This window comes from Arvicola amphibius, chromosome 10 (assembly GCF_903992535.2).
Source record: "Arvicola amphibius chromosome 10, mArvAmp1.2, whole genome shotgun sequence".
NCBI classification, from domain to species: Eukaryota; Metazoa; Chordata; class Mammalia; order Rodentia; family Cricetidae; genus Arvicola; species Arvicola amphibius.
In genome coordinates this window covers 35,587,707-35,612,631 of record NC_052056.1, presented here as the reverse complement: position 1 = coordinate 35,612,631, position 24,925 = coordinate 35,587,707, and the positions used below count along the sequence as shown (strand labels likewise).

At 38.4% G+C, this 24,925-nt stretch overlaps 1 protein-coding gene across 1 annotated transcript in view; it reads right to left on the bottom strand.

Annotated features, from left to right (window-relative positions):
- The window catches only part of Epha6 (EPH receptor A6), a 917,349-nt gene that overhangs the window by 219,634 nt on the left and 672,790 nt on the right, over positions 1-24,925 (bottom strand). The window contains exon 11 of the mRNA XM_038345322.1: positions 15,118-15,303. Coding sequence (XP_038201250.1) covers positions 15,118-15,303 — 186 coding nt within the window. The remainder of the gene's footprint in view (positions 1-15,117; positions 15,304-24,925) is intronic.

The following is a 24,925-nucleotide window of genomic DNA, read 5'->3' as shown; positions in this document are numbered from 1 at the left end:
TTGAAATCCTAAAGAATGAGTTTCCCAGATCATTTCATTCTGTACTCAGTAAGTGTATCCACCCTGTAATGCTCCCATCAACAGAAGTAGAAGCACCATATAACAATGAGAACTACAGAACTAATTGTTGTTGGAGGCTGCTCAGACCAGAAATAAATACAGAGAAACTATATTAATTGCAATAGTGTTTGGCCGATAGTTTAAGTGTATTGATAGCTAACTCTTATATCCTAAACTAAGCCATCTCCATTAATCTGTACATCACCACAAGGTCATGGTCTATCGACAAAATTTCAGTGGGCTTCAGTTGAGGTGTCTGTCTCCTGTGGTGGCTACATGGATTCTTACTGACTCTGCCTACTTTCTCCCAGCATTCAGTTTAGTTTTCCTGCCTAGCTCTATTCTGTTACACCATTGGCTGAAAGCAGCTTGTTTATTAACCAATGACAATAAAACATATTCACAGCATACAGAGGGGAATCCCATATCATCTAATGTGGAAGACATTCAGAAACCAAACCAATCAATATTCAAGGACAGTTGTCAAGATCAAAGACAAAGACAAAGAACTGAAGAACGCTCACAGATGCAAGGAGACTAAGAAGATATGAGTGTTAATGGTATGTAGGATCCTGGAATAAATTAATAGAGCAGAAACAAGAGGCAGCTCTAGAAAGGTTGGTAATTGGAATGAGACTCTACAATAAGGACTATAATGTTGACTCTCTTACCTGTCTACCTTCCTTCTTTCTTTCCCCTCTTTCTTACTCAGAAGATCTTAGTATATTGCCCAGTCTGACCTCAAAGATTTGAACCTCCTGGGTCAGGTTCCCAAGAGCTGAGTCTACAAGCATGAGCCACCACACCTGGATTGTTTCTTGGTTTTGACATTAATCTTACATTTATTAGAAGAACTGGCTGAAAGTTGTATATGAAGTCTATCTTTTCTTAATATTTTCTCTAAGTCTGAAATTATATTGCAAGAAAAATGTGGGAAAAGTTATAACAGCATGGTCCAATAATGACAAAAGCAACAGCAATTGGAAGTGCATTAAAATACAGTCTGCTCCAGGTTCAATCCTGAGCCCATCCACAAATTCCACACAATAAACAAAGGTTGTGCTAAATTTCTGTCATTGATTCCACGGATACTTTTGAAAATAGAAATTTCATAGGGGAGGCTCCATAGTTATTTGGGGATTTCAATAAGGGGGGTGCGGGAGAGTTTACAAGTTGTTTACGAAACTTACATAAGGCTGTTAGCAACTTCAAATAGGCTTCTTAGTCATCACTGAAGTGCTCTCTCCTTCAACTGGCTGACCATTTTCCTCCTCCTTTTCTCTTGAGAAAAGGCAGGACTTTCATATATAACAACAAGTTATGGTATATCAAGTTTCACTGAGACTAGGTACCTCCTCTTTTGTTAAAGGTGGTGGAGGTAACCTGATCAAAGAAACAGGTCCAAAAAGTGGGCAAAGAGTCAGAGACAATACCTGTTCCTACTGCTAGGAACAGTAAGCTACCCAACTGTAACATATATGCAAAGGGACTAGGTCAGTCTCATAAAGGCTCCCTGGCTGTTGGTCTGTGAGATCATATGAGCTCAGGTTAGTTGATTCTGTGGGGTTTTTTGGTGTCCTTGATCTCTTTGGATTCTACAATCCTTTATGTCCCTCTTCTGCAGGACTTTCCCAGCTTCCCCTAATGTTTGGCTGTGGGTCTCTGCAGCATTTTCCACCAGTTTCTGGATGAAGTTCCTCTCTAATTGGGGTAGGCATCAATCTATGAGTATATTAGAATACCATTAGAAATTATTTCATTGATTTTTTTTTGTTTTGTTCTATCCTATGTATCCGGCGTCATCCAATCTAGGTCATTGCCTTTCATGCAGTAATAGGGGATGGCTTCCTCGCATGGTATGGAGTCTTCAGCTGGACCAGTCATTGCTTATCCATTCCCACAATTTCTGTGCCACCTTTACCCTAGCACATCTTGTAGGCAGTACAAATTGTAGGTGGAAGGCTTGTAGTTGGGTTGGTGTCCCTCCATTTGAAGTCTTGCCTGATTACAGGAAATGGTTGTTTCAGGCTCTGTATCTCCTATTGCTAGGAGTTTTAGCTAGGGTCATCCTCAGAGATTACTGCATGTTTCCATTGAACTAGGTTTCTAGCTCATCGCAGAAATGCTCCTGATTCCAAGTGTCTTTTCTAATACCCTCTCCCTCTAGCCTCCCTGCTCCTGATCCCTCCTGTTCCCATAGCCACCCAGACCCCTCTGTCTGGCCATTGGCGATGTTTATTCTATTTCTCTTTCATAATGAGATGCATGCATCCCCTTGAGCCTTCCTTGTTACTTAACTTCTCTATATTTGTAGACGGTAGCATAGTTATCCTTTACTTTAAAAATAATATCCACTGATAAGTGAGTACATATCATGTTCGATGACTTCATTTTTTTAAAAAAATATTTTGTGTGAATACAATTTTATTTGCAGTCTCTTTTCTCTCTTTGTTCCTGTATTTACAGCATTGGAGTGTTACCTTTGTACTAACAACTTGTTATTAGGTTGCTTTCAGAAAGCTGTTAATACTTATGACCCTCTACCTCACCATCAGCCCTAGGACTAGGGATGCAGAGAACTGGAGGAGCAGTCCACAGCTGAGAGATAGATGTAAAGATGTGATTTAAATGAATTATCTTAGGAAACTTAAACACCGAAGGGACAGGAATACATTTCCTTGAATACAGAAAAAATATTTATTCTCTCATAAAGAGAGAGTCTACTCTGGCAGCAGGAAAATATACTAGTTATTGCAGTTCCCCAAATTAAGCCAGCAGTGCTTGAACAGAGTATGACAACAGGGCCAAAGGCTATGCCATCTTGTAATCATTTACTACAGTCACATTCATTTCATCTGGCTTAGCTGTATATATATGTTATAATTCCAAGAGCAAATACTTTGTAGTAAATGCTCTACAAATCCCTTGAGTCTCCTGAAATCACACAGAAATAATAATTCATCACTATTTTCCGCAACAGCAGAGTAAATACTTAAGGCTGGTAACAGAGGAAAATCCAGAAAGTCTACCCCTGATGTAGGATTCACCTCATTATGCTGTGAATACCATTGGTTAATAAAGAAGCTGCTTTGGGCCTATTGCAGCACATACTAGGGCAAGGCAGGAATTATAAGCAGTTAGAGGAGGAGAGAGTAGGCGGAGTCAAAGAGATGCCATGTAGCCACTGCAGGAGACAGCTGGAACCTTGCAAGTAAACCACAAGACTTTTTATAAAATATAAAATAATAGAAATGGGTTAATTTAAGAGGTAAGAGCTAACTAGAAATACATTAGAGTTATTGGCCAAGCAGTGATGCAATTAATATAGTTTCAGGGTGATTATTTTAGGTCTGGGTGGCTGGGAAACAAACAAGCAATCTCCTTTTTTCAATCAACTTTTTTCTTTTTTGCTGCCATTTCTTTTTATTATTTTTATTTTTATTGAGCTCTACATTTTTCTCTGCTCCCTTCACTACCTTTCCCCTCCTCTTCAACCCTCTGCCAAGGTCCCCATGCTTCCAATTTACTCAGTAGATTTTGCCTTTTTTCTATTTCCCATGTAGATTAGATTTATGTATCTCTTAGGGTTCTCATTATTGTCTAGGTTTTTTGGGATTGTGATTTGTGGGCTGGTTTTCTTTGCTTTATGTTTAAAAACCACTTATGAGTGAGTACATGTGATAATTGTCTTTTTGTATTTGGGTTATCTCACTCAATGATGTTTTCTATCTGCTCTTCACACCCCCTACTCCTCTTTTCTTTGTTGACGGTAGGAAAGTAGGCTGTCATCATTTCTAGTTTCCTTAGACCCCAGTGATACCAAAATGCTTTTCTGGTCAGTTGCTTCCAACATCTTCTCAGAATCTTTTGCAAACACTCACTAACACCAGTGCTCTACCAACCATCTTGGCAAAGACACTCTTGCCCTTCACCATCAAAACAAAGAAAGGAAGAAACTACAGAGAAACTGTGCTCTAGAGACCATCATCTTACTTGGCTCCATACTTGGCTGAGATCACATTACTATTTTATCCCCTCTTCTCCAGGGCTTAAAAAGAAGAAGAGAACCATAGGCGAAATAAGAGTGAATTGGAAATGCCTTTGTCTTTCAAAATGAACACTTGATTTAAGAAGAATGAAACTACAGGAGTTTCAGACCCAGGAAGACAGGATTTGACCTTTCCTAGTCAATAATGAGCTCTTGGGAAAATGCCTAACATCCTATAGCTTGGAATTTAATTAATATTATTTGAATGAGTAAATGCTTTAAAAAATGCTAAACATTTTGAATTTAAGATGCCAACAACTTTGCGCATTTTTTACAGCCACCAGTCGGTTTGTAGTGTTAGCATGCCTCAAATGTTTTGCTGCCTAGCTCTGACAACAGTGAGCTGAATGAAGTATATTTTTTATTGTTTTGCTGAAGGATGCTTCTTGGTTCTTATTGTAGTTGGGTTTCCACCTCATTTTATTATAGGGTTCTCTCTCTCACTCTGAGGGACCTACATTTTTTGTTACATGTTGTTCTTCTGTTTTATCTTGTATTCTAGTACATTTCTTTCTGTTTGTCTTTTTTATTGATTAAATGTATTTCTTGAGAATTTCACACATGTGTGCCTCTTTTTTATAATTTAGTTAGGTTATGTACATTGATTATTTAGCCTGTATGTATGTCTATGTAAGAGTGTTGGGTTCTGGAGTTGCAGACAATTGTGAGCTACCATGTGGGTCCTCAGAACTGAACCTGGTTCCTCTGGAAGAGCAATCAGTGCTCTTATCTGCTATGTCTTCTCTCCTCCAGCTCCGACATACATATCTTTTAATGTATTTGTCTTCCAGTGAATATCACCTTTCCTACATCAGTTATTAACTATTACTTGTCTGTTAAAAGCTTTCTCATTTGCATCTGCAGTTCAAGCTCCTTGTCAGGCTTCAAGAACTTCCTGGAAGTCTTTAGCTAAATGTATTCATGTTCAATCCAGGAACTACTATTTTCTCTTTAGATCTCTTTTTCTTCCCTCTCCATTCTCTTTCTTACAGGATAATAAGATTAGAAGTCATTTGAACGCACCATCTTTCTTCCTTGTCTACTATATAATCAGGCAGTAACAAAATATCTTACATAAATCTTGAAAATAGGTCTTAAATCTATTCCTTAAAAATATATATTGATTAATTAAATTAACTTTCTCACCAAGTTTTCTTTGTTTTACCATACTGGCTTCCTTGATATTTTGTCTATTGCATTTTTTTCTTTCATTATGCAATTAATTTACACTCATTATTTTCTCTAACTTTCTTGATGTTACACTAACATGCTACATTCTCTTTGACCCAAGGCTTAAAATTAATTTTTGTTTCTGCCTAGAATACTCTTCTACCCATTTTTCTCATGGTTTTGCTCCCTCTTTGAATTCAACTCTCTCTATCTAAAATTCATTTATAGAATTTAATTTCTTTTTTTGCCTCCTTCAGTGTTTAGCGTGATCTTTCTTATTATTCTATTAACAACAGTGATCAGAAGAAGAGGCAGTTAGTTAATCTTCATTGAATAAAAGGTTGAAACTTGTCCCATTGCTTTAGAAAAATAAAGATCTATGTATGTACTACTCCAGTTGATGATACCATCAAATGAGGCCCTGAGGATTGATCATCCTCTTTCCTGTACTTCTTGGATTGAATAAACAATTTGTTCCTTTACTTGGTGCCATTCAGAAAGTATTTCCAGGATACAAAACTAACAGACAAACTCTCTTAAATCCCTTTATCTTAATGAGCACCTGACTCTCAAAAGGGTGGGGAGAAATTCAAATGAATGTTAAAAATTTTATGAGCCAGTCGTGACAAGGTCAACAAAGGCCTGAGTCTCAGTAGTTTTCCCTACGGCAATACCTGGTTCCAAGAAAAACCACAAAGTGAGACTACATAGCCATTAGCCAGAAACAAACCATCCAAAAAAATCATAATATTCCAAACATTGTAGAAAGAACCACCTGCTTTTCACCAGGATACCCCTAGATACCATTCAGCCAATCAGGGGTCCTAAACCTTAGAAATCACTCATCCCCACTTTTGCTACTATAAAAACCCAAATGTAACTGAGCTCGGGGATCTCCCATCATTTTAATATGTTAGACACACAGGGGGTCTGAGTTGGCAAACTTGTTTAAAATAAAGGTTCTTTGTTTTTACATATGCAACTCGGTCTCCTTGTTGGTTTTAGGGGTAATTCAAGGATCTGGGCATAATTTTTGGTGGCTCAAGTGGTCTCCTTGGTTAACCACTCTACTTTCAGCTCTAACAGGCCCCTAATGATCTTGTTCCTACTACTTACTCTTGATCCCTGAGACTGATGACTTTGTTCGAGTATGGGTCAATACTGTTCAACTGATGGGACTGAGGTTCCAGTACCACCCCCTTGAGCCCCTGGATAGACAGGATCCTGTCACTGGATAAATGTAGGGCCCAGGGCAGCTTGGTACACACCTGCCAATATGGACTCTATAAATCAGTAGGAAGGTAGGCCTGAGTCTCAGTTTGCCCTAGGTCAATGCTAGCCCTTAGGCTCCTTCCTGTTCTGTTCCTATTTTGCCCTGGGAACTTTTCCTTGCCTTCCCAGGAGACAGCATTCACAGCCTGGCACAAACTTGTTCTGTTTTTACCCTAGGAACAAAGTTTGTCTAATCAGATATACCTGGGCAGCCTTCATACTTTAGAAATCTGCATAACATGGCATTTAAAATAATGATTAAAAAGCTTACTATATTACACAGAGACTCTGAGATGCTAGCAGTGACTGAGGTCTCCAAAAAAGATTATGAGACACCAGGATGTCTCCACTTGGATTACGAAAATGCAGACCACTGGGTGAGATGCCCTAGTGCAGCACTTGCTTCTAGTACTGGGTCCAGACTGTGGATAAATATCAGAACACTGGAAAATTGATTACATTATTTTGCCGAGACAAAATAAGGTCAGTCTTTTCAATGTTCCTCTTCCACAGGGGGAAAAAACACGCCTTATGTGCTAGGCTAAGATTATAAGACTGTTGTTCTGATACGTCTGCCTCTAATGCTATGGAGCTCTGGGTATAGCCACACCTAGAACAATAACTGTATATAGACTCTGGTCTCTGTCATTTTCAATAGCTTCAGAAGCTACTTGGCCTGTACTCAGGTATAATTTATTTATCTTTCAGGGATCTCTGATAGTATTGATGGCTAGGGTAGCTGTAACTTTATGAACTTAGCAGCAACAGGTAACCAGATCCTTGCATGAAGCTATGGCCAGCTTTCTCTCTCTCTGTCTCTCTCTCTCTCTGTCTCTCTCTCTCTCTGTCTCTCTCTCTCTCTCTCTCTCTCTCTCTCTCTCTCTCTCTCTCTCTTAAAGCCATGCTTTTTCTAAAGCTACTAGGTCTCTTAATTAAAAAATGTTTTAAGATATTTAAAGGTCTAAAAATAACAAAGGTCATAAGCTTTAAGGGTCTAAAAATAATTTAAAATGTAAATACAGGTTAAGATATATAAAAAATGTTTCTAACTTCTTTCCCCTTCTATGGTATAGTTCTGATGAGCAGTACAGCAAAGACAACTTACTGTTTGGGTCACAAGCTCAAGATTTTAGATTTATTCTGTTTGACATCTAAACAAAAACTGAAATATGTTTCTCATTAGGTCAAAGACATCTCTGTCCAATCCATACCTGGTTCTCTGAACAGAAAAAAGTATACATGCTTCTAATTAAATCTATATTTTATACTAGGACCCCAAAGTTATTAGTCTATTCCTTCTGTTTACAGATACCTGTTATCTGCTTTTTTCTATAATATGGATTTCAATATGGGCCTAAAAGTTTCAAATGCCTTATTTTCCTTTAAGTACAAAAATTTTAACTTTGGTTCCTAGTTTGAACTTGTGTCAATAAGTTTCCACTTGGCTGGCAGACACATCTAAGCATAAGTTGCTGACTACAACCTGCTCTGAATGACTGCAAGCCCCGAACTTGCTAAAAGCTGGTGTGGACCAGTCCAGCCGATGTCAATGCTCCCTGTCTCTTCAACAGAGTCTGTGAATCAGATGCTTCTGATGAGTACCCTATTGGCTGAATTCCTTCCTAAACATTGGCTACCCTTTCAGCCTTCTTGGGTACTGATGATAATCCCCAATGTCACCTTAAAGTAGTTGCAGAAAGAAACACATCATTCCTGCCGGGTGGTGGTGGTATATGCCTTTAATCCCAGCACTCAGAAAGCAGAGGCAGGTGGATCTCTGAGTTTGAGACCAGCTTGGTCTACAAGAACTAGTTCCAGGACAGGCATGAAAAAATACAGAGAAACCTTGTCTTAAAAATCCAAGAAAGAAAGAAAGAAAGAAAGAAAGAAAGAAAGAAAGAAAGAAAGAAAGAAAGAGGGAGGGAGGGAGGGAGGGAGGGAGGGAGGGAAAGAAAGAAAGAAAGAAAGAAAGAAAGAAAGAAAGAAAGAAAGAAAGAAAGAGAAAAAAAGAGACATGCTCCATGCCAAAACTAGGTTAAAATGTTGAGACAAGGGGGAACTACCTGGCATGGAGGAAAATGGCTAACTATAATGCCCATAGACAACCAAAAAAAAAAAAAAAAAAAAAAAACCCAACAAACAAACAAACCAGGAAGCCCAGAGTTGTTAATTAATAAGTTTATTAGCTAAAAAGGTCCTTAGGTCCCAATAATGTTGGGTTCTGTCACTGGTACTTGCGAAGGGGGAAATGTAGGATGCAGTCATGATGAGGTCAAGAGGCCTGAGTCTCAGTAGTTTTCCCTAAGCCAATGCCTGGCTCCAAGAAAGACCACAAAGTGAGAATACCCAGGCACCACCCAGGACCATCCAAAAATAAATGTAACATTCCAACAATTGTAGATAGAATCACTTGCCAGCACATGCCCATATCTTTTCACCAGGTCACCCCAAGATACCTGTCAGCCAATCAGGGGTCCTAAATCTTAGAAATCCCTCACCCCCACCTTTGCTACTATAAAAACCCAACCCTAACCAAAACTTGGGGCTCTCTGATTATTTCAATACATTGGACACACTGGAAGTTTGTATTTGCAAACTTGTGTAAAATAAAGGCCCTTTGCTTTTACATATGCAACTTGGTCTCCTTGTTGGTTCTGGGGGGACTCCGAGGATTTGGGCATAACAGAAATAGGTTGAGAGTCATTTTATTTTACAAAACATCTATTCTCTATGCCTGCTCTAGTTTTGATGTTAGGTTTCCTCCCAGGACCCATGTACGTCTCAGGATAGCACTTAGAGGAGAAGGTGGTGAAACCATTATGAGGTAGGAGGTTCTTAACTTAGCCAAGTGCAAACTCTAAGAGGATCCCGGGTCCTAATCCTTCTTATTCTACTCAAAGGATAGAAGATTTTGCTCCACTATCTCCTTCCATAATTATAGGCCCTAAATATCGTAGCTAATCACCCACACACTAGAACCTTCAAAACTGTTAGCTAAAGTAAGCCTATTATTTTATCAGTTAAATAATATTAAGTATTCATCATAGATACAGATTGCAGACTAATGTCCAAATTTTGATGTTGCTTTTAGATAAAAAATTCCCATATATTTACAATTTATGTATTATAAATTAAAAAGTTTGTTGAAAATTTCATTTCTTCTTTCATTTATTTATTTATTTATTTATTTATCTATTTATTTATTTATTTTTTGCATCCTGAAACTTGCTACCTCTTTTAACTATCAGCATGAACTTAATTTTTTTTCTTTTGTTTCTTTTGAGACAGTGTTTCTCTGTATGCTATGGAGCCTGTTCTGTCACTAGTATAGCTCTGTATACTAGTCTGGTCTGGAATTCAGAGAGATCTGCCTGACTCTGCCTCCCGGTGCTGGGTTTAAAAGCATGCACCACCACCATCCGGCATGAACTTAAATTTATAATAATGTTGAAGGTAGGATGATCAGCCATTGCTAGGATAAACTTTCCTTTTGAACATCTCATGCCTCTTTGTTTGCTAAAAGATCAGAAGTCATTAGGTTTATATCTGACCTCTATGTTTTCTACTCTGACTTCCATTTTCTTTCATTCAGAAAAAAAAAAACAAAATATAAGGCTTAGAGAGCATTGGTGATTAGAGCATTCTAATTCATAAATAAATAGCTGGAAATACAGTTATTTTAACTGTGGAAGTTTAGAGGATCATCTTTATTCAAGAAGGATAATCCTATCCTAGAACTAGGGAGCATGTTTTTATGCATGTACTACAATTTTTTGACTGAACAGAATATACTCTTTTTGTTGAGCTGTATATCTACTTACAAAACTCCCTGGGAGCAATTTACAATATTCCTGAATATACAAAGGGATTGGGCAACTCTAAAAGATTCTCTTATAACTTCAGTATCGAGCCATGGAGTCTTTAAAGAATGTTTTAGGAAGGAATTATCTTTGGGAATTTGTTTGCTACTGGAAATGACCTCTATTTCACTTTACTGAGTTTTTTTTTTTTAATTTACGAAATATAGTAAGTGCTTATAAATGTGATTTTTACTTAGCTGAAGATAGACAATGCTGTTTGTCTCACAGTGACTGCGCTTTATTTCTTCATCACTAGGTTGCAATTCTTATCTTCGTATAGAAAGGTGGCTTTTTGTCTCTTGGTGATGTAGCAAATGTTGCTGATAACTATGTGTTACATATTGTGACCTATGCTACTAATGATTACAAGTCTGCCCTCCAACTGATGGCTTCTCTTTGCTTCCCTGAGATATAGTATGTGTTGAGCATATGGCTATAACTTATTATCTCTCTTTCCATTAGTTGTATCTTATCAGGCTAATAAAGTTGTTATATGTATCATATAAATAAGCTCAACTTTTATCAGATATACTCTTTTGTATAATGCAGTTTTAGTACATTTAGCTTCAAGTTTAAAATAAAAGCAGATATATGTGCACAGATGAAAGAGTAGAAGTGATTCAAAGAACTGTACAATACATGTTTCCAAGAGAAAAGGCTCCAAGACAAAAAATATACTCATTTTAAGTAAGAGCAGATGGAAGGATGTTCTGAAGGTTTTTATCTATAATATTATATCACTTTTAATGGAGAGTCAATGTATTTGTTTTCCAGACCCCAGGAAAGTCTCTAATCGGCCCTTGTACTGCATCATTGGCTTCATCAGTATCATCTTTTATGCAGTGGGGGCGTCTTTAGGGAACATTAATTGCTAGCTATCTCTTAGGTACTTAAGGGCAATCTTGGAACAATTACCATGTATTTATGGGAATGGGGTATTCATTTATTTATTGCTTTTCTTCTAACATTCCCATAGCACTTGACTCCAGTTGATAACAGTATAAACAGGCTCACTGATTTTTTCGGGAATTGCTTTTCTCTTATGCCTACTATATTCCTTGCAGCACCTCAATACTTCCCTATGGGGCTCACTCTTGGCAGTTAAAACTAGAGTGCTGATTGTCATCAAAAGTGTACTAAAACTATTTTTTCTCATCAATTTCTTGTAACAGATATGATAATTTTTTTATTTTTCATAAGAATAAGACTCTAATACTGGTATGTGAATCACACAAATTTGTCTAAATAGAAGTCACCTGTCTAGTTTATAGATCTAATCTCTCTGTTGGTTATTTGGGTGCTTATGAGAAACAAACATTTAATATGATGGCAAAAATGTCAACAATGATCTTAGTAAACCTATTTATTTGAATTAGGATATAAATTAATTTCTCTATTTTTGTAGGGTCATAGCTCTTTCCTTTTTATAGACCCTAATTTAAATATGCATAAAATACGATAATACACAAAATCATACTACTGAATGAAAAGACATATGATTTAATGTATTTGCTGGTGGAAAATAAAGATCTCTTATTTTCTAACGTTTGAGGTTTTTTTTTTTGATCAGTTATTTCTAGATATTCTATGTGTAAACCCTTCCAAGAGTACTTTGGCATCAAACTTAGCTTGTAACTCATTTTAAAAATTAAATTTTGCTTGCCATATAAATAAAAATATGAAAACAAAGGAATCACTTGAAATGGTCAGGCTAATGACAGAAGTCAGCAGATGATGCTAAATTCAGTATGCATAAATGATTTAACTTGTATAGAAATCCTTTGCAGTCTTAAAAAAGGGGGGCTTAGATGCTCCAATCAATGATATCTGGGTTAATTTAGTAGTGTTTTACAGACATGAAAGTTCAGGATAGAGATTTTAAATAATTTATCCAATGTGAACTAGCAAGAGCAGAATTTCAATGATTCATTAGCTTGGTCATTTATTGCTGTGAAAAAAAAAATGAATCTTAAATTTAATGACTTAAAAATAGTTTAACATGAAATTTTCAGGCAGTTGGATACTATGTGCATTTAACAAAATAATTGTAGTATGTTATACCTAGGGTCTCTAGGGATGAAGAACTAAGAACCCAAACTATAGGTTCTTGGTTAGATTTATAGTTTCAAGCATGTGTTTCCTTCTGTGGAGCAGAACTTAAGTCCAACTAGAAAGTATTTGGTTACCGTCTTAACATTTGCGGCACTCCTGCACATGAACATATTTGTATATCTCTAGTCATAGAGCAGTATAGCTCGTGAACTTCTTCAGAGAGGCATCTTTATATAGTGGATGGTGGTTCAAAGTGAGAGAAGTGTCAGTGGAGGGGGTCATCGAGATCTCACTCCTCCATCCTGCAAGGCTCAGAGACCATGACAGAAGGGGGAGTGGAAAGACTGTAAGAGCAGAGTGAAACAGTGCTTTCTGTATCTAAGAGGACAGCTGAACTTAGGGATTCATGGTACGCATGTTTGTTCACCCAAGACTGAACAAGATTAAGCCAGTCGACTTTCTAGTATAGCAGGGGAAGGATCTCACAAGCTTCAACTCCTACCGGAGGAGCTATGAACAATTAGAATTTTAGGAGGGGAAGAGTGACTGTTCTTTGTGGATGAGGCCCCTGATACATTACAGTACCAGTGGATGGTCCCACACCTAGAGAAGTAGGTGGGCAGCACAAATTTGACCCAATAGAATATTAAAAGTAATGAAAGAACACTTACTTGGGGTAGATCTTGGACTAGTTAGAGGAAGGAGTAGTAAGATAAATATAATAAAATATAATGTATGAAATTCTTAAAAAATCAATAAAAATACAAAATATTAAGTAAAAAACCTCTCTCTTATTATTTATTGTGTTGACCAAATTGAGCTGATTTGGGTTTTTTGCCTTACAAATGGCCAGCTGCAGGTATCTGAGTAGGGAGGGATTTGGGTAGAGTTGTAATGTCTGAGATGGTTCACTCAGAAACTTGGCATTCAGAACTACCTAGCACTTTGGATGGGGTTGTTGACTAAATTCTCTTTATTTTATGCTTAAAAATATATTTATTTTTCTATTCTATTCCTCTCTCTCTCTCTCTCTCTCTCTCTCTCTGTCTCTCTCTCTCTCTGTGTGTGTGTGTGTGTGTGTGTGTGTGTGTATGTGTGTCTGTATGTGTAAGGGAGTTGTAAATGTGGCTATATGCATGCCACAGCATGGTTGTTGAGGTCAGAGGTCAGTTGTAAGTGTCAGTTTTTTCCTGGCACCCTGTATACAAGCCTTCCAACATATTGAGCCAACTTTCAGACCTTCTTCACCTTGCAATACTGCAACTAGTTTGGCTGTTTCACTCGACATGGAGGTTGAGTTTCAGGTGAAAGAATTCTAGATTACAAACACCAACAAATTTATAAAACGCCATGTGTCTTACACTTGCTAATGTCCCATTGGCTAAGGTTGGGCACATGGATGAGTTCAGAGTAATTGTCTGTGATAACTACTAATGGGTAAATATTGAAAGATTGTTAAAATAACTACAACAAAACCCCCACTATGATGCTTATCATCCCAAACACTTTTTTCTGCTTTGTAAACTCTTGGGGCTGCAAGTAATCTGCTCCCTTGAGCAGCATTTTACCAACGCCTTATGTGAAACATGTAGAGATCTAACAAGTAGAGTTGAGCAATGCTGTTAATAAGCTATGTCATTTCTAACTATAATATAAAATTCCAACTTCCCTTAAATGGTTTGAAAGATATTTTCATATATTTTATTTATTATTTGTGTGTGTTTGCATATGTTTACATGTACCATATATCTACAAGAGCCTGTGGTGGAATAAAGAGATCTTTAAATCCACTGGAACTAGAATTATGTATGGTTGTCACTTGGAAGTAGGTTCTGAAAACCCAGGTCCTCTGCAAAAATAGAATCTGCTTTAAACCACTTGGCCATCTCTCCAGACTCCACTCCTATCTTCAACAGCTGTTAAAAAAATTTTAATTCTGTAAATAAAAAATATACTTTCAAATATCTTAATGATTTTCATGACACACTTAATGCCAATCTGTGTTGGGCTTTATGTTTAATTCATTAGTGAATAAAAATAAAGAAATATTGTTACATTTTGTGCTTTTATCATTGTTCAAATATATGCATCCAGTTTCTTAAAGTATAGATATAATTTTGGATTTTAAATTAATTTTCTTGAAAAATAATGACCTTGATTCTATTATTTCTATAACAGGATGATTGCTATTGCAGCAGTTATCTTTTATTTTTCTTTATATAAACTATAATAATTTATTAATAATGCTATTAATAGAGCTGACTTCCAAATACAATTTTTTCTGAAAATGTTTTACTTTATGATAAAGCATTCTACATTTGTCTATGAAATGTATTTCTAAGCAGTAGTATTTTCCTTTAATGAATCAAATATTGATGTCAGTCTTCTATTAATATTGATGTTTAGAAAAATATAAATCCTTTTGTCCTGAGTCAAATGAGTGCTAAGATAAATGAGTAAAACTTACAGGTAATGCCATTTCAAAACGTCTATGTAAGCTCTGATAGTGTTTCAGACCCATGGCAGGATACTGAGAAGTGATGTCAGAAGACCGAATTTGAATGAAGTTGTTATCATCATAACTATGACTCTGCTATTATGAATTAATAGAAACTAAAAGCGGTATGTGAGAAGTGAGAAAAATCAGAAACTTACTTTTGGTGACAACACCTTCTAGACGAATGATGTTGGGGTGATCAAATTGACCCATGATGCTTGCTTCTCTCAGAAAATCTCTTCTTTGTCGATCCACGTGACCACCCTTCAGTGTTTTAATGGCAACTGGGATCTCCCTTTTCCCTGGTGTCTTCAAACGCCCACTGCAGACTTCCCCAAATTCACCTTATAAAACAAATCAGAAAACATTTGTTTGAAACAAATCTTTCTACCAGAAAATCCAAATTGCCTTGTTATCATTTAGAAAAGAACCTAAAACATGTCTTTTAAGTTTGCAATATTTACTTGAAAATGTTTTTTGTTTAGTCTGTATAAACAAATGTCTGATGTGTTTATAACAAATAATAGACTACCTTTCCATGTGTTACACCAAGGAAGCTCTGTTGAGAGGCATTCAGGATCTGCTACAGAATTATGTGGATCCAACAGAATTGGAGGTGATAATGTAAATCTAGAGAAAAGCAATAATTGCTAAAATCACCTGTTCCTGTTCTCTGTCCTAAACTCCTGAGCCAGATGCCATCTTTGTTCAGAGATTTTACCAGGTTTTCTTGTTTATTTGGCCCCTGAAGTCAGATGTTTGAGTTTTATGACAATTAGAAAGCAATCTTGTTTCAATTAATTTATGAACATTGAGAAAATCCACACTGAACACAACTGTAATAACCCATTCTATAGAATACAGAATTATACAAGGCATGTTGATGGAAATATAAATGTATGAAGATGAGTTGTTTCAGCTCTAGTTACATCAATAGATTAAATAAGCAATTATTTTCTAAATAGTTACCACATGAATATATGCTGCTAGGTTGCTGTGAGAAACAAAGATGTATATGGTATTATTTTGAACTCATAGAAAATTAGGAAAGGAATGCAAATGAACCACTTAGAGCATTCTGTCCATATAAATACTGCTCTCCTTAAGAACATCTATAGGTTAAGGACTTGCTGAGAGAGTTATACCTTATGCTGGACTGTGATGATGGGCAGGATGGACAAGTACAAGAATAGTAGGAACAATAAATATGGGTTTGGTGAAGGTGTGAAGTGATGGGGGAGGGTCATCTGTTTATGTGTTACTTTCATTGGTTAATAAAGAAGCTGCCTTGGCCCTTTGATAGGACAGAAAATTAGGTAGGCGGAGTAGACAGAACAAAATTGTGGGAGAAAGAAAGCAGAGTGAGGCAGACACCTCAGGCAGTCACCATGACTCTCCTCTCCGAAACAGACGCAGGTTAGGATCTTCCCGGTAAACTACCACCTCTTGGTGCTACACACATTAATAGAAATGGGTTAAGCAAGATGTGAAAATTAGCCAATAAGAGGTTAAAACTAATGGGCCAGACAGTGTTTAAATAAATACAGTTTCCATGTAATTATTCTGGTGCTAAGCTAGCCATGCGGGAGCCGGGTGGGAAAGCAACCCGCCACTCCACACAACAGTGAAGAAAATGGAGGAAAAGATTAAAAGGTCAGAAACAGGAAATGAATGATGAGGACATGAGGCGACTGATTCTGAGGGGCTGTTATGGAAATGACCACAGGGTTTCTCAGGGTACCTCACTCGACACATTCAACACAGATTAAGGTAGTAAACAAATAACTCATTTAAAAAGGAGCTTGTACATAAGTATAAATGCCTGATTTTATCCCCCAGAACCCATGTTAAGAACACAGATGTAGGGGAGGTATAGACAGGTGGATCCCATCCTTGGGATTCACAGGTTAAGCCAGCCTAGCCTACTAGGCAAATTTAAGACAATGAGAGCTTGTGTCAAAAACCAAGGTCAATGACTTCTGAGAAACTGTACTTGAAGCTGTCCAACTGTCCTCCATACATACCTGCATACAAAAACAAACAACTCCCCTTCAAAAAACCAATTACAGAATCTAATTTTTTTCTAGGAAAAATGCATTTACTTAAGATTATACGTTTGATGCTCATTTAGTAATTGGTAATGAGATAGCACTAAGACTTTATGTTAATGCAGAGGATTCCTTTTCTGCAAGAATAAAGGAAAAATTAAATTGGCACTATACCTACAAATATTTATTAACTGTAAACTGTCAGGGCTGGGAATGTGGCTTGGTTGCTAATGTTTGTTCAGTATATATGAAGCTCTGGGTTCAATTCTCAGCATAGTATAAACCAGTCACGTTTGGACTCTTCTGGGAAGGCCAGCCCTGGGGTGCCAGTCAAGGGGCACTGTACCCCCTTTTCCATGTCTGGCCTCTCAAGTGCCAGTCAGGCCCATATATGCCAGTTTTGGAGAAGCTGCATACCCTCTAACGTGGTTGCCAAGTGGGAGAATTTCACCCCCTCTTCCACAGCTGATCTTTTCAGGGCCAAACCTGTGCTGGGGGGCCAGGCTAGGGAAGCTGAGACCTTCTTCCACTACTGGCCTCCCTAGTGCTTACCAGACCCTGGGATGCCAGATCAGGAACGTGCACCCTCTCTTCCATGGCTGCTTTCTCTTGGACCAGATGAGCCTTGGGGTACCAGGCCTGTGAGGTTGAGACCGTCTTCAACATCTGACCTCTGCAGATCTGGCCAGTCAATCTCGGAGTGTCAGAATAGGGATGCTATACACCTCTTCCATATATGGCCTACCCAGAGCCAGCCAGACCCTTAGCTGACAGATGGGGAGCTGTGCCCCCTTTCATATGACTGGCCTCCCCAGGGCCAGTGGAAGCTTGGCCCCTGTCTGACGACTGGCCTCTTCAGCACCAGACAGTTCCTGGGATGCCAGTCTTGGGCAGATGTACCACCAATTCCTTGGCTGAGCTCCTCCCATCCTGCCATGTGGTGCAAACTGGTGAAGCTGTGCCCTGTCTTTCATGACTTCCAGGCAGAGAGATACTGTGTCCCCCTCTTCCATGTCTTACCTCCCCTGTGCTAGACAGACCAAGGAAGCTGGGCCCATCTGCCATGGCTGGCCTCTAGAGGCCAGACAAGACACTAGGTGCCAGGATAGGAAATATCCACCCACTCTTTATTCCTGGCCTCCCTCGACAGACCAGACACTGGGCTGCCAGGCTGAGCAAGATCCACTGACGCATCCATGGCTGACAGGCAGGGGAACTGTGCCCCCTCTTTTGTGGCTGGTCTCTTCTGGGCCAAAGGTTATAGGCCAGGGAAGCTGTGCCCAATCTTTTACAGATGTCCTCCCAGGGCTTGCCATGCCCTGGTGTGCCAGGCAGTGGAAACTGCAAATTTTCCACATCTGGCCTCCTCTGCGCCAGCTGGGTCAATGGTTGCCAGACCAGGGAAGCTGCATTCCTCTCCCCTGGCTGATGTCTACAGGCCAGGCCTAACCCTGAGGTGCCAGGTCGGGAAAATCCACCACTTCCAGAGGTGGCCTTCCCAGGACTGGCCAGGCTTTTGGGTAGATTGCAGAGGGAGATATGTCCTCTCTTCCACAACTGGCTCACCTGGGTTGGCCAAGCCCTGTGTTACCAGTCTGGGGAAGACGTGCCCACTCTTCAGTGATTTTCCTTCACAGGGCCTGGCTAAGTGGTCAGGAGCTCTTGTTGCAGCATAAAAGCAAAGTTAGGATCCCAGCACATACATCACTGGTGCTTGCTGACTTGTAGGTTAACTGAAAAATTGCGATATCCGGGTTCAGGGAGAGAGACTGTGCCTCCAAGAAATAAAGGGAGAGTGATAGAAGAGGATGCTCACTTTTTCCTCTGGCTTCCACATGCTCCTAGCTACATATTTGCTCATACACCACACACACTGCACTCATGCATATATATACACATATTCACATACATGCACACACTAACCAAAACTAAGTAACAAACCAATGACTCTCTCTCTCTCTCTCTCTCTCTCTCTCTCTCTCTCTCTCTCTCTCTCTCTCTCTCTCTCTCTCTCTCTCTCACACACACACACACACACACACACAAATTACAAAAGAAAAGGCACCTCCTCAAAAGGTAATAGGCTGGTAAGCTGGGAAAGGTGGTTTCAAAGCTGAGAGTTTGTCTTTTATACGTTAAAAATTCACACAGGCAAGGACAGGCTTGTACTGTTGTCCCTAGAGAACGCAGTGCTCATTTTATTGGACTTGACAAATCTTGCCCAAATTTTGCAAGAAATAAAAGAATATATTTTTAACTTGAAGCTCTCAATTTGTTGGGGGACAGATATTTACATATTTCACAGAAAGTGAAGCTGAATTCTTTCTTAAGTTCTTTCAGAGTGCTTTTGATTTTTTAAAATATTTTATTTTGTACCTAAAAATAATAGCTGATGGAAAATTGCAACATTTTTCTCAGCCTCTGGGACCTTTGTGGAGAAAACAGATGTTTTACTATGTGTAAACTAGGGCTGGAGAGATGGCTCAGAGGTTAAGAGCATTGCCTGCTCTTTCAAAGGTCCTGAGTTCAATTCCCAGCAACCACATGGTGGCTCACAACCATCTGTAATGAGGTCTGGTGCCCTCTTCTGGCCTGCAGACATACATACAGACAGAATATTGTATGCATAATAAATAAATAAATAAATAAATAAATGAGAGAAATGAAGTTTTTTTAAAAAAATATGTGTAAACTAATGTCAAATATACACAAGCCTTCCGAAGGTATTAGACATTTGTTCATCGATAACACCTCTACCCCTAATAAATATATTAAAAAAAGTTTTCCTTTGCTTTTTCTTGGTCTCTTACTGTACCTGAAAGCATCAGCTAGTATTAATAAAGACTTAACAATATTTAGGAACAAAGTTGGTGGCCTAAGTTCAAATTTATTTGATTTTTTTTTCATTCACACATCATAAGAATTCAAATTAACTTCTGAGTACAATAAAATAGATGATGGCTCTGCTGATATTGTATCAAGACAGAAGTAGTAGTATTTTTCTTTGGTTTTCTGCTGTCTGAAACTCATGCATCTTATTAACAGCAGGCAGGCGTTTCTGCATGTCAAGCTTTGCTTGATCAGGTTGCTATCACACTTATTTCACTGGCACTAAATATGGTGATCTGAGATTCCAGCTCTCCTTCATTTCTAAGCCCTCTGAGACATGGAAACAAAAATGTCACACTCCTGCACTATTTAAAAAAAATCATGTGTATTTGTTCTTGCAATGGTAAATGTGCCATAAGGATCTGAGACTCTTAGTGAATGTTTTAGGCCTGGTCCAAAAAGCTTACTCACAAAATGTGTTCTTTCACAGAAGTCCTGGATATGTCACACATATGAAAGTGTTTCAAATTGAGGTATAATTTCATAAATTGCCCAAGACTGATTTATTATGTATTTGTCCTTATAGTAACAGTAGCTATTGTAAGTGGCAGTAACACCCTAGATGTAACTTGATCATCAATATGAAAAATTATTTCTCAGTAAGATTGTGAATACTTATATACATAATTTAGTCCATAGCTAACCCATTAACTAGAGGCACATGACATTAATGACTACTTATATATAACTGCAAACGTTATTACAATTCCCTCACATGGTATTTTGTGCCAATGAGTCCATGAACTTAATATGTACTTTAATCTCTCTAAAAAACTTTCTGAAGTAAGTACTAATATTCAATTTATAAATGAGAAAACTGAAGCACACAGGTAACTTGTTCACAAGCAAACAACTGTTGGGCCCAACTGTTTATCATCATTAATACTGTTTTCTGCTTTTTTAGTAATTTAGTCATTGTTAGCATTTTATTGAGTTCACGTGCTAAATTCCCCATAGAAACAATACTATCTTCACACTAGCTATATTAAGTGTTTAAATCATGAGCTATATTGGAAATATACATAGAGACGTAAAGTCATGCTGCTGTATGAATCCTTCACTCCTATTCTAGTTGGGGTTACTATTGTCGTGATGAAACACGATGACAAAAAGCAACTTGGATATGAAACGGTTTGTTTCATCTTACAGTTCCAGGTTACAGCCCATCACTGCGGAAAGTCGGGAACTCAAGCAGGGTAGGAACTGGGAGGCAGAAACTGATACAGAGGTCATCAAGGGGTGATCCTTACCGGCATGATTTTCATGATTTGCTCAGCCTACTTTCTTATAGAACCCAGGACCACCAACCCAGGGATGGCACCACCTAATGTACTAGTCTCTCTCCCATCAAACAATAATTAAGAAAATATCTTATGCCCAGATCTTATGGAGATATTTTCTCAATTGAATTTTCATTTCTAATAACCCTAGCTTGTGTCAAGTTGACATAAAACTATCCAGTACAACTACTAAATTTGAGCCCTAGATCAAATGTGTAAACAACGTAATCTGCAAAAACCCACTACAGTCTAGATTCAAGGTAGCCAAGAAAATTATCCACAGGATAATTGATCTTCTGCCATGGACAGAGCATTTACTAGCTAACATTCCCATCTATCTCCCAGGTAGTCGTAAAAACCTGTCTTGACAAGCAATTTTATTGTATAATATACAGGATAAATATCAATTATTATTGGATTTTCCACAAAAACTCCACAATTGAACTGAAACTTGGAGGAAAGCAGGGGAAAGTAAGTGTAATCTGCTTGGAAAACTGTAACATCATGGTCATGACAGCTGTCCCTAAATTCTGTCCTCTGTGATCTGAGGCTTCAGCTCACATTCATTCCCAACTCCTTGAGACAATGAAACAAAAAGCCACACTCTTAATTTTTTTTTTAAGTCATATCTTTTGGTTTGGGTGATGGTAAATATTTTCAACTTGATTAGACCTGGAGTCAGCTAAAAGACAAGACTGGACAAGTCTGTAACGGACTTACAATTAGACTAACAGATGGGAGAAGAGACCTGTCCACTCAACCCCAGAGTGAGCAGCACTTCAGAGCAGCTCAGAGATAAAGATGTCAGAGGGAAAAGCGATGAACTTGCCTGCCTGCCTTTGACCCTATTGATAAGTTGTTTCTCCTACTATTGTGGCAGCAGATGCCCGACTTTCCTGCCATCGGACTACAAAGTGAGCCTACCAAAATGTACTGAAGACCTCAGAACCTCCCCTCCCCGCAGCATCCAGCACCAAATTAAGAAGAGGCAGCATGCAGCCTTGTGCACTCAGCAGCCACCAGTTTGTCAATCTCTCCAGTGTGAAGATAATCCCATTGGCGACAGAATGCTATCCTGTAAGACAAACTAATAAATCGTCTTTGTATTATATATTTATTGTCTGAAATGTTATGCTCTGAAGATATCCAATTTAAGTATTTTCAATGTTTTCTTCATATGTGCTGTGTGCTCAGACTGGAATGATCTCCGATACTAATGTCTTCATTTGTTCCGTCTGTACCTCCTTGATTCCCCATAAAACCTGAACTTTGCTATTATCTCTCTAGAACACTTTCCCTAGTCAACTTTCATCTAACTTACTTTCCTTCAATTAACTTCCCCATTTAAATGCAAAAGAAAAGAACCCTACTAACATAATACCATTCTCTACATATGGAAGTGTGTCCAGCACTTGTAGACAGGCTATTTTATTCTCCTACCAGATACAATATCAACCTCAGACAAGGCTATTCTGAGACATGACAAGATGAGACAAAGCAAGGCCACTTCATAGTTTTGTTCAAGTTCAGACATATGCAAGGTCGCTATGGCATCCCAAAATACCACACATCTCATTCTCTTGGCTAAAATGAGTGCTCCTCTTTTTAAAACTGATTCTGGTTTTATTCTTATTGCAGTGTTCCCTATTTACAACTAAACTTTATTGTGATAATATAGTAGATATCCTAAATGTGGACTCATTTTTTTTTTTTTTTTGTAGATGGAGTGCTTGTGAGTAGCTCAAATAGCACTACGGCAGGTTACCCACTCTCTACATGTCTTCAGATAAGGCCCCCAAGACAGACTCACTCCCTTTATGAAGCAAGCTAGGTACAGGCTCTTCTCACCACTAAGTACCTCACTACCAAGCATCAGGATTCAGCCATGCTTTGTGATTTTTCCTGGAGAAATGTGAATAATCTTTTTATTCACTATAGATAGAACACTAATACAAGACCAAAGAAATGATTCCATTCCAGCCTAGTGTAATGAATCAATGAATTTAATTGGTATTCCTTACTGGGGTGTGGAATACTCATGGACATCTATACCTGGAATAAAAGTCTCCCTTACAGCAAGTGTTTACTGCTAATAAAATCCTCTGGGAAAGGTATAATATTGCAAACCTCATTCCCAGCAACCACTAACTGCTCATAACAGGAAGAAACAGGGTCTCATCATCTCTCCTCATGTCTCAATGATGGAATATTAATGGACCAAAACCTTGTGCAGTAATCACAGATGCTGGGAGTTCAAGGAGACAGTGGCAATGACAGACCTGGAGGAAAGCATTCCATAAGTTACTGGTCACCTTGTGGATGGATTAAACTAAGCCAGTAACCCTCATGGAAGAATCAGGAGTACCCACACCTACCTGATACTATAAAATCTATATCCCACAACCCTCATACCCTCTGCTCCCAAGTGTAATTTCTTTGTAGACCTAAAAAGTATAGGCTGTCTTTGTACTACTGGTTGTGAGTACCTTTCATGCATAAATATGTGTCATCTCATCTGTCCAGTAAGAAGGGTAGCATAGAGGGCCATCCATTTAATGCTGAAGTTGGAGTGTTCTAATCAACAAGATGAACGAAGGCAATTCAAACAGTTACTTTCCTAGCTGGGCGGTGGTGGCGCACGCCTTTAATCCCAGCACTCGGGAGGCAGAGGCAGGCGGATCTCTGTGAGTTCAAGACCAGCCTGGTCTACAAGAGCTAGCTCCAGGACAGGCTCTAAAGCTGCAGAGAAACCCTGTTTCGAAAAACCAAAAAAATAAAAAACAGTTACTTTCCTTTCATTGCCTTCCCAGGAAACTTGTCTACTCACCACTTGTTTCCCGGGAGTCTGTTGTGTTGGACAGGTGTGCTACGTAGTAGGTGCTTCTCCTTATTATATTAAATATACTTGTTTCTTCCCAAGTTGCTTGTCATCATTGTATTTTATTATAGCAACAGAAACAAGTCTAGAACACCCAGTATAGTCAAAGTATATTTACAATAATATAAACTCATTACAAAAAAGTCCAGGTATCTATAAAGTATTACAAGCAAGAAAAGTTTTGTACTATCTATAGGCAAATGTCACGTCTCTTTGTGGTAGGTTTTGGGTTGGGATGGGGGCTTAAAATGTCAATGGGGCAGAAGACTTAGGAAAGTCAATCTGAGAAACCTAACTGTATAGCAGATCCACTACTGTAGCTCTATCTTGAGCTTTAGATACAACATCATTTGCCAAACAACTTGGCTTTCAACCCATCTGGATGTGAGCCTGCAAATAAAACTCCCTGACGAAAGTGCAGGAGTCATGCACAATATACACTGTAGACAGGTCTGTCTGCCTGCTGACATTGATCATGGTCATGGACTTGAAAGCTCTACTCCTGTTTCTCTCTAATTGCCTCTCAACTAAACTTGAGTTTAGTGCTGCATAGGACCCTTGCCTATCACTGCTAATGGGACAGGCTTGCCAATCTCTGTCTTACAATAGATCACCAAAGAATCCTGTCTAGGCCACACTCATGAGTTGTTATAGTCCTGATATTTTTTCTGTTCATAGAACACTTTGGAGAAAGTTCTAGATAACTTTACTTGTCTTTTTCCCACTGCTGGTCCTCCAAATCTCTAAACTCAGTTCTTAGTTTTTTTACATGTTGCCTGGTAGCAATCATATCCACACAGTGATGTGACAGGATTCTCGCCCACAGGTGCCATTGTCACGTCCTTGCAATCATTAGTTCTACAGCAGATTC